This window comes from Asparagus officinalis, chromosome 7 (genome assembly GCF_001876935.1).
Source record: "Asparagus officinalis chromosome 7, Aspof.V1, whole genome shotgun sequence".
In the NCBI taxonomy this organism is placed as follows: domain Eukaryota; kingdom Viridiplantae; phylum Streptophyta; class Magnoliopsida; order Asparagales; family Asparagaceae; genus Asparagus; species Asparagus officinalis.
Window position 1 is genome coordinate 40132267 of NC_033800.1, and position 10462 is coordinate 40142728.

General features: G+C 42.3%; 2 protein-coding genes across 2 annotated transcripts; both read left to right on the forward strand.

The window, feature by feature from the left end:
* On the forward strand, positions 4881-5894 carry LOC109847008 (glutathione S-transferase T2-like). Its single transcript, XM_020416249.1, has one exon. The coding sequence runs from the start codon at positions 4881-4883 to the stop codon at positions 5892-5894; it is 1014 nt and encodes a 337-aa protein (XP_020271838.1).
* Positions 6324-7280, forward strand: LOC109847009. The gene has a single exon (XM_020416250.1). The coding sequence runs from the start codon at positions 6324-6326 to the stop codon at positions 7278-7280; it is 957 nt and encodes a 318-aa protein (XP_020271839.1).

Consider the following 10462-nt stretch of genomic DNA (forward strand, 5'->3'; position numbering starts at 1 on the left):
GGTGATGATCAACCGTGTGCTATTGTGGGCAAACGTGTGGTAAAAATTAAGTTGAACGGGTCAGTATGGGAGCTGAAGGATGTTAGGCATATTCCCGACCTCTGAAAGAACTTAATATCCGTAAGCTAGTTGGCTGGCGAAGGATACACCACGACCTTTCATAGAGATGATTGGAAGATCTCAAAGGGCGCAATGACGATTGCCCGAGGCAAGAAGACTGGTACCCTGTATATGACAGCAGGTGCACGTTGTTTGATCTTAGTTGCAGCAGGCAATGAGACTTCAAAGCTGTGGTACCAGAGACTCGGTCATATGAGTGAGAAGGGGATGAAAATCATGCACACAAAGGGAAAACTCCTAGGACTGCAGTCAGTGGAGATGTATATGTCTGAAGAATGCATACTTGGAAAGCAGAAGAGAGTCAGCTTTCAGACAAGTGGCAGAACCCCCAGGAAAGAGAAGCTAGAGCTCGTTCACTCAGATGTTTGGGGACCAACAACCACCGCGTCCATTGGTGGAAAACACTACTTCGTGACTTTTATCGATGATCACTCTCGGAAAGTGTGGGTCTACTTTCTGAAACATAAGTCAGAAGTGTTTGAGGCTTTCAGAAGATGGAAAGCCATGGTCGAGAATGAGACCGGTCTGAGAATAAAGAAGCTCAGGACCGACAATGGCGGTGAGTATGAAGACACCGGATTCAAGAAGTTCTGCTATGAGCACGGGATCAGAATGGAGAGAACCGTGCCCGGCACGCCTCAGCAAAATGGTATAGCTGAGCGAATGAACCGAACATTGACGGAGAGAGCCAGAAGCATTCGAGTACAGTCAGGCCTACCGAAGCAGTTCTGGGCAGAAGCGGTCAACACAGCAGCTTACTTGATCAACCGAGGTCCATCGGTTTCATTGGAGCACAGAATACCAGAGGAGGTATGGTGCGGAAAGAAGGTAAAACTCTCACATCTTAAAGTTTTCGGTTGTGTAGCTTACGTGCATATTAGTGATCAAGGTAGGAATAAGCTTGATCCCAAGTCAAAGAAATGCACTTTTATCGGCTATGGTGAAGATGAGCTCGGCTACCGCATTTGGGACAATAAAAACAAGAAAGTGATCAGGAGCAGAGATGTGATATTCAATGAGAAGGTGATGTATAAGGACATGCACAAGACAGATGACTCAGAGAGCGAGTCAATATTTATAGATGCAGATGATGTCCTGAGTAACCTCTCGGAAGAACCCAATGCAGAAGATCCTCGGCCAGAAGAGCCTGTTGGACAAGATGGTGCGCAGGAGCACAACGCACCAGCTCCGATATTAAGAAGATCCTCTCGTCCTCCTGTACCCAACAGGAGATATATGAAACTATCTGTTGCTGATAGATGGTGGGGAGCCTGAAAGCTTTGATGAAGCTTGTCAGGGTGGAGATGCGAGCAAGTGGGAGCTTGCCATGAAAGATGAGATGAAGTCTCTCATCTCAAACCAGACATGGGAACTAGCTGAGTTGCCCACAGGTAAGAAGGCACTCCACAACAAATGGGTGTATCGGGTGAAAGAGGAGCATGATGGTTCCAGAAGATATAAAGCCCGACTAGTTGTCAAAGGATTCCAGCAGAAGGAAGGAATTGACTACACCGATATTTTCGCTCCCGTGGTGAAGCTAAATACTATCAGGACAGTGATGGGTATTGTAGCAATTAAAGATCTTCATCTCGAGCAGTTGGACGTGAAGACGACGTTTCTTTATGGAGATCTAGAAGAGGAGATATACATGCACAAGCCAGAAGGTTTCTCAGAAGAAAAGAAGAAGAACCTAGTGTGCAGACTCAAGAAGAGCTTGTATGGCCTGAAACAAGCTCCAAGGCAGTGGTACAAGAAGTTCGACGGCTTCATGCATAAGGAAGGTTTCCAGAAGTGCAACGCCGACCACTGTTACTACTTCAAAAGATATCAGTCCAATTATATTATTCTACTGCTGTACGTTGATGATATATTGGTTGCAAGTGCAGATATGGAGGATATCAGGAGTTTGAAGTAGCAGCTGTCAAAGGAGTTTGACATGAAGGACTTGGGTCCAGCGAAGAAGATCCTTGGAATGCAAATCACGAGAGATAAGAAGAGAGGTCTCTTGCAGTTATCTCAGGCGGAGTACATCAACCGTGTTTTGCAGAGATTCAACATGGGCGACGCCAAGCCAGTGAGCACACCCTTGGGCAGCCATTTTCGCCTATCGAATGATCAGTCTCCTCAGTCAGAAGAAGAGAAAGAGAGTATGGTTCAGGTTCTTTACGCCTCAGCTATCGGAAGTTTGATGTACGCAATGGTCTGTACGAGATCAGACATTGGCCATGCAGTGGGAGTGGTCAGCCAGTTTATGTCGAATCCAGGAAAAGCTCATTGGGAAGCGGTCAAGTAGATTCTGAGGTATCTATGAGGCACGACACAGAAGTGTTTGCACTTTGGTAAGGGAGAGGTAGAAGTGCAAGGGTACGTAGATGCAGACTTTGGCAGAAGTGTTTGCACTTTGGTAAGGGAGAGGTAGAAGTGCAAGGGTACGTAGATGCAGACTTTGGCGGTGAAGTTGATCACCGAAGAAGCACCACCGACTATGTATTCACTGTCGGAACTACGGCTGTTAGTTGGATGTCACAGATACAGAAGATTGTCACTCTGTCCACTACAGAAGCTGAGTATGTTGCAGTGACTGAAGCCAGTAAAGAGATGATATGGCTTCAGAGTTTGTTAACAGAGCTGGGATTCAAACAGGAGAAGAATGTTCTGCACAGCGATAGTCAGAGTGCGATTCACTTGGCTAAGAATTCCGCATTTCATTCTAGAACGAAGCATATTGCGCTTCGGTACCACTTCATCAGATCCCTGTTGAAAGATGACGTGTTGAAACTAGAGAAGATTCCAGGAAGTAAGAATCCAGCAGATATGTTAACAAAGACGGTGACCGTTCAGAGACTGGAGTTGTGCGCAACTTCAGTTGGCCTTCATACATAAGTGATGAGGGCGGAGCCACACAGAAGGAGCTTGTTGAGATAGCCTGCTGACGGCGGTTTGATCTACAAGTGGGAGATTGTTGAGATCGAGTGTGGAGATCTAACCTTGCAGGCGAGATTTTTCAGGCGAGGTTGTCGGCGACCAGATGCAGGCGAAGCTCTCGAGCAGGCGAGCTCGAGTTGGCGATCTCCAGGCGACTTCAAACAGACGAGTTGAGGAGATCAGGCGAGAACAAGCGGGCGAGTTCAGGCGAAGGTGCACGGCGCGAATCTCGAGGCAGGCGGAAACTGGTCCACAGGCGAATCAACGGCTCTCGCGCAGGCGGAGATTTGGCACCGCCACTCAGCTGGGCGACAGCCTGTCGCCGAACGCCCTGTCACGTCGGTTCCCTCTATAAAGGGGAACCGAAACCCTAGCCCCAGTTTTGTTCCTCTCTCGCAACCTCAGAAAACCCCCAGTGGCGGCGGCTTCTCCCCCTCTCTTCTCTCGTGTTTTTTCTTCCCTGGCGACGGCCTCTCTCTCTGTTCGTGATCTCTCTTTTCTCCAGCGCTCAACAGAGAAGTTGAGGGGAGTTTAAGAAGAGGATTTGAGAAGAAAGGAAATTAAAGAGGGGAGAAAGATATTGAAGGGGGAATATTCTCTATTTAAGAGATAATTAAATAGGGGTATTTAAGAAGCGGGGGAATCTTACTGTAGCTACAGTAACACTTGAATTTATTAAGGAATCTCAAGTTTGAGATTCGCTCTGAATTGTAATTTTTTGTTAAGATTAATAAGAAATTTACTGTGTGGCTCCCGAGGACGTAGGCAGTTGCCGAACCTCGTTAAAACTTGGTGTACTTTTTCTATTCTGCGTTTCTGTTGCATTAGGGACTTCGGCGTTAAATTCCCAACAATTTACTGGTAACATAGCCCCTTTCTTAAAATTTGGGTTTTGTAAGACACCTCGAAGATTAAGGGAGGTTATGTGAGAAAAATAAAGTTCAGGGGGTTATGTGCAAGACACCCCAAAGTTCAAGCGGGTTTGTAAAATTAACCCTTTCTTATTTCTACTCTTCCAAATCTTAACACATGGTTTCGTTAATCATCTTTGTCTAAATTTTGCTGTTAAAATCGCATTTCAAAGGCACCATGGCAAATTGGAGGGTGACGTGGCATTAAAAAAAATCTCACTTGGCTGCACCGTAGCTAAAGTCTATGTGGACGATGCTTTTCCTACCTACACTTTTGGTGATCTATATGGTTACTAGGAATCATGCTATGAGGAAAAGATTGTTTGACAAATGTCAGATCTGGGGTTGAGACCTTGTGTCAAAAATAAATTATTCACTCCCGTATACGTACCATGTATCTGATGGACAGAGCACGGCCTAAGACCATATGCAGCCGGGGATTTTTTGTGGGGTATTTGAAGGCAGCTGGGGATTTTTTGTGGGGTGAAATAAATGAGATCGGAGAGAGGGTGAAAATTTCACCCCCGGATGAATCTGACAAGCCCACACGCGCGCCTTGATGCAAGCGGACACATGGCGAATTTCTATTGGGCAAGCTTTATTTTTTTCCTCCTTATTTTTATTTGATATTTTTTGAGATAAATACAATGAATTAATTTATAATTTTTATACCATTAATTTTTATTTTTCAAACTCTATAAATAGAGACTAACTTTGTGTCATTTGGACACAAAAAAAAAAATTCTGAGTTTCTACACCCTATTCTTCTTCTTTCTACAATTTGAAGCTAGTTTCTTCATGGATCCTTCACAAAACTATCCTAATTTTTCCTACAACTACAACTTTCCTAACCAACCTCAAAATACTCTCCCTCAACCACAACATCCAAATATACAACGCCCCGAAAATACTCAAAATACGGGGATGCAGCCCAATTTTCAAATGCCGTACATGATGCAACCAAATTTCGGCATGCAATATCCTTATCTCCCTTACGGTTATCCTCCAGTTCCGGGAAGCAGCTATGTTCCCTCCCATATGAATTGTCCTAACACGGAGTCGAGTGAGCCAGCGACACCCCGGTTTAGTAGCGGATCTACAGATATCCCAGAATTTTCCACCCAAATGTCTTTGGGAAATGTTGGTGCGGATACTCCTCACAGTTTTCTCCCTCCAACCCAACAATCAGCAAAGAGATCAAGTTATGAAACTTGGACCACCGAAGACAACATACTTTTACTAACTGGTTATTTTCACGTTAGTAATGATAGTGAGTTGGGGAACAACCAAAAGGGTGAAACTTTCTGGGGTAAAATTACACAGTACGTGAATGAGAACGCCAAAAGTGGAAAGGAGAGGATTGTGTCTCGGTGCCATAGTCATTTCAAAGACATCAACAGAAAGATATCCAGTTTCATTGGCTGCTACAGTACTGCATGTAGGGAGAAGCGTAGCGGTTGGTCCGATGAAAACTACATATCCAAGGCAAGAGAGTTGTACTTTGAGAAAATAGGTACGACGTTTAATTTGGTGGATGAGTGGAAGGTGGTTCGTAATCAACCCAAATATATGACAGGAGGAAATGCATCCGGTAGTAGTGGCTCTAAAAGAAAGAGTAGTGGTGAGGATGTTGAATCATCAACTCCTACCCTTGTACGTCCAGAGGGTAGAGACGTGGCAAAGAAGAAAGCTAGAGGTTCCTCTAGTAAAACATCTGTGTCAAGGAAATCAAAAGGGGCAATTGAGGAGGAGTTATCTAAGCTAGTCAGTGCTCATGAAAAATTTGAAGAGAAAAGATCAAGTACTGCTTCAGCTATGAATAACCTGGCTCATTCCAAGAATATGGAGATGTGGTTATTCTTGAAAAACAAACCAGATCGTGACGATGAAGATGAAGAAGCTTATAATATGTTGAGGAAGAACCTGTTTGGAAAATAAGACCTTCTCAAGAAGTTATGATTGTGTGTTTTCTTTCTGATGTTTTTGTGTGCCGTTTGTTTAATTTTGGAGTTGTGTGGGTGCCTATGTTTGTTGAATGTATTAATAAAAGTGTTGTTTATGTTTGAATAAAATTGTTGTTTATGGTTCAATAAAGCCGATTGATATTGACTTCTCACTGCATAATAGTACAAAAGATACAATTACTACTCACTGCAGGAACAAACAAATGTTGAATTGACCTTTCACTGCAAAAAATACAAAGGATGAAATGACTACACCTGCATAATAATACAAAATATGAATTGACCTCTCACTGCAAAAACAAACAAATGTTGAATTGACCTTTCATTGCAAAAAATACAAAGGCGCAATAATGCGGGCAAGCTTGGGTTAACGCCTATCCAGAAGTGTACGGCTGCCATACGCATGCTCGCATATGGAGTCGCAGCCGATGCTTGTGATGAGTACGTCAAGATAGGAGAATCCACTGCTATCGAGTGTACTCGCAAGTTTTGCGAAGGGGTAATAGCATTGTTTCAAGATGAATACTTACGACGACCAAATGTGGAAGACTTGCAGAGGTTGCTCCAAGTTGGACAGGAACGTGGATTCCCAGGGATGATTGGAAGTATTGATTGCATGCACTGGCAGTGGAAAAATTGTCCTAAGGCTTGGCAAGGGCAGTTTACTAGTGGACACAAGGGGACGGCAACAGTTATCCTCGAGGCAGTTGCGTCATATGATTTGTGGATATGGCATGCTTTTTCAGGGCTTCCTGGTAGTTTGAATGACATAAATGTACTAGATAGGTCACCGGTTTTTGACGACATTGAGTCGGGTGAAGCTCCACGGGTAAACTTCACCGTGAATGGGCGGGAGTACAATCTTGCATACTATCTTGCCGACGGAATCTACCCTAAGTGGCCTGTCTTCGTGCAGTCAATTCAAATGCCCCAAGGCAACAAACATCAATTTTTTGCCAAACAACAGGAATCATGCAGGAAGGACGTGGAACGCGCATTCGGGGTACTCCAAGCACGCTTCGCTATTGTCCGCCAACCAGCTAGAATGTGGGATCTTGATGTCTTAGGAAAAATAATGAGGGCGTGCATTATTTTACATAACATGATAGTAGAGGATGAACGAGATACGTATTCGCGAAACTGGGAAAATATCGACTTTGAACCGTCGAACAATGCTAGCTCTAGCGCCTCTTTTAATGTTCAAACAGACGTGTTGCCGGAGTTTCAAGTCCATGTTCAACACCGATCTGAGGCAGATAATCAGACTAGAGCGGAACTACGAGATAAGACCCAACATATTCAGCTGAAGAAGGATCTCATCGAGCACATTTGGCAGAAGTTTGGGACAACCTCCGATTAGATTTAGCAATTTAGTGTGTGTTTTCTTGCATGTTTTCAATAATTTGGGTGTGTTTGGTTTTCCGTATGCTTAATAAAATCGTGTGTTATTTTATGTTAACATAAAAATATTATTGAAAATTAAATTAATAATATATATTTAAATATTATATATTATTTATTGAATTATTAATAAATTATAATTATAAATATATGAGTTATATTAATAATAATAATAATAAAATAGTAATATATATGAAATAGGAAAAAGAATGAATAAATATGGTGGGGTATATGTTGAAGTAAAGTGGTTTATGGTGGGTCCCAAATAAAGTAAAAAACTTTCTGAAAAATCTCTTGCTGTAGAGTTGATAGGGAAATGAAGATTATTGAATTAAATAAAGTGATGTGGCAGGAGAGAAGGAGGTGAAATTTCACCTCCTGCTGGAGATGGTCTAAGGGTAATTGCTTTTGTCATCCCACGTGTCACTATCTTAGTACTTAATTATTCTTCAACTATTTAGGGGCTGTTCCTTTGAAAAAAAAACTGGGAAATCAAGAAATAGGAAACTTATTTCCTATTATAATTATTTTAAAGTTGTTTGGTTGGCTTAAAAAAGAAGGAAATTATAGAATAGGAGATGAGATGAGATGAGATGAGTTGTCACCTTATTATTGGATGATGTGAGTGATTTTTTAAAAAACTTATTTTGAGGTTGTTTGGTTGGTTAAAAAAATAAGGAAATGAATTGGAGGTATATTATTGAATGATGTTTTGAGGTTGTTTGTGTTTGGTTCGTTTTAAAAATAAGAAAATAGATGAGATGAGATGAGTTGGAGGTATATTATTGGATGATGTGACACGTATTTAAGAAAATTGATTTCTTGTTTTTTTTTTGAGGAAATGGATGGAAAGGAATGTTTAATGAGATGAGATGAGTTGTCATAATATTATTGGATGATGTGTGTGATTTTTAAAAATAAGATAAAATAAGATGTGATGAGTTGGATGATGTGACACATTTCTTGTGTTTGGTTTATTTTTAAAGGTAAGAAAGGAGATGAAATGAGATGAGTTGGGGGATAAAAATAATATTTTATTGAATGTTGTGGGTGAGTTTTAGAGATGAAAATGGATAAAAATATTATTTTATTGATTTCCTTGTACCGGTTTCCTTTTCTTGGTTTTTAGGAAACCAACCAAACAGCCCCTTAAGGGATATAGGTTGCTGCCTGGGCCCCGGCTAGTTGGCTGATTTTGCAGCAATTTTCTTTCGTTGCAGACTCTGGGGGCAGCATAACGACCGAAACAGTGATTCATAAGCCCTTTTTGGGAGAAAGAGTTGCTGGTGAATTCTGGTCTCTCGATCGTAGGGTAATATATATAGGTTTTCATTTGAGTATGAATCTTCTTTAGCGAGAACATATTTTATTTTTGCCAGTCTTCTTAATTAGAAACAACAAACTCTAGCTAGCTTCTTCCCACAGATATCTTATATGCTTCAAATATGTCATGTTCCCGCCGCTGGATGTATCCGCAAACTTGCTCTGTTGTTATTTTTGATCCAATGGAAATCCTAATATATGGAGTTAATTATTTCCATACAAATCCAAAACATTAACAAACCAAGCATATTATGAAATATGTTCGGTGAAATTAACCCGTGGATGTCAACGGAAACGGTCGTGATCAGTCTGTGTATTCGAGCGTGACCATCGACACGCCCCCTTGGCAGCTCTGAATCTTGAGGCTAAGATCTGTTGATCAAATTGACACCACCATTTACTGCAATGGCACATGATCCATGCACTCAGAGCAAACATTCACGTATTGTACGCACCCCTGAACATGACTTTCATTGCCGTGGATTTTCTCCTCACAGGAAGTGAATCCGCACTCAACACTCTTATTATATTTGAATAAGTCTTTGTGAATTCTCTTCCTTTTTGTGATTGGAAAGAGAATGATTGTGCAAAATCTAACTTCGGTCCTGCATGGAAGGAATATTCGTAAGCAATAAAAAAAAAGCAGATTGACAAAGAGTCAGGTTGAGGTGGGGAATTTCTGAGGATTTCTTCTTCTTCTTCTTCTTCTTCTTCTTTTTTCGGAGTTTGTGTTTTGAAATAGTTTAAAGCTGGTCTTTTGAGGGGATCTGATGGACTAGGGTTTAGCACTCTATAAATACTCTCTTTTGTCCACTCAAGATAATTCTAATCTTAAACGGAGTTATACAAATGAAAGAGCTAGAGGAAGATAGCGGCTTTGTAGCAAGAGAGATTTGAAAGAGATCTCCTAGGTTTGCTGGAGGGTTTGAGATTTGTATTACTTGACGGAGAAGTTTTAGTGGATCTCTGCAAGCTCCACGTTGTTGAAGGTGCAGCTCTAAATTGGGATGAACCTCGTTAAGTTCCCATGTCTCTTGTTTGATCTTTATGTTTTATATTTTTTAGCCATCTTTAATCTTTCCTTTATCTATGTTGCGGTCTGCGTGGTTTGGCTGATAACACGAAGTTATGATCCTAACTAATTGGTATCAAAGCACTAGGTTGAAACCGATGGAGAACTACATGTACCAGAAGGATCTTTATTTGCCTCTCTCAGGTAAGAAGCCACATGAGATGAAGAAGACGGAGTGAGATCTTATGGATTTGGAGGCTTTGGGGGAAATTAGGTTGCCGAGTACAAAGCAAGTGCTGATAAACATAAAAAACCAGAAAACCTTAGTGTAAGTGATGGTGACTCGCTGAGAATGTTAGGATATGTGAAGCCTAACTATCAGACCTGCCCTATACTTCAGAATGAAGAGGAACAAAGTGGAACATGTGGAACAGGATCGACGACGACGAAGTTCAAGCAAAACGACGAAGGGCGCATTTTGACTGAGTCGCGGTAGATCGCGCATGGCGTGACGGTCGACCACCGACGTGCACAGACAAGCACATTGCTGAGGAGCAGCTTCGCGGTCGACTGCGCATAGCGTGACGGTCGACTGCCAAAAGTCCAGAGAGCAGCCAGAATTTTTGCCTTCGTCGCGGTCGACCGCGCCGCCACCGACGGTTGACCGCCAAAAGTCAAGCTTCGTCGCGGTCGACCGCGGGTGACGCGGTGGTCGACCGCCAAAACTCCAGAGACTCTGATTAGGAGAAGGATTCGTCACGGTCGACCGCGCGTGGCGCGGTGGTCGACCGTGAGTCGGGTTTTGG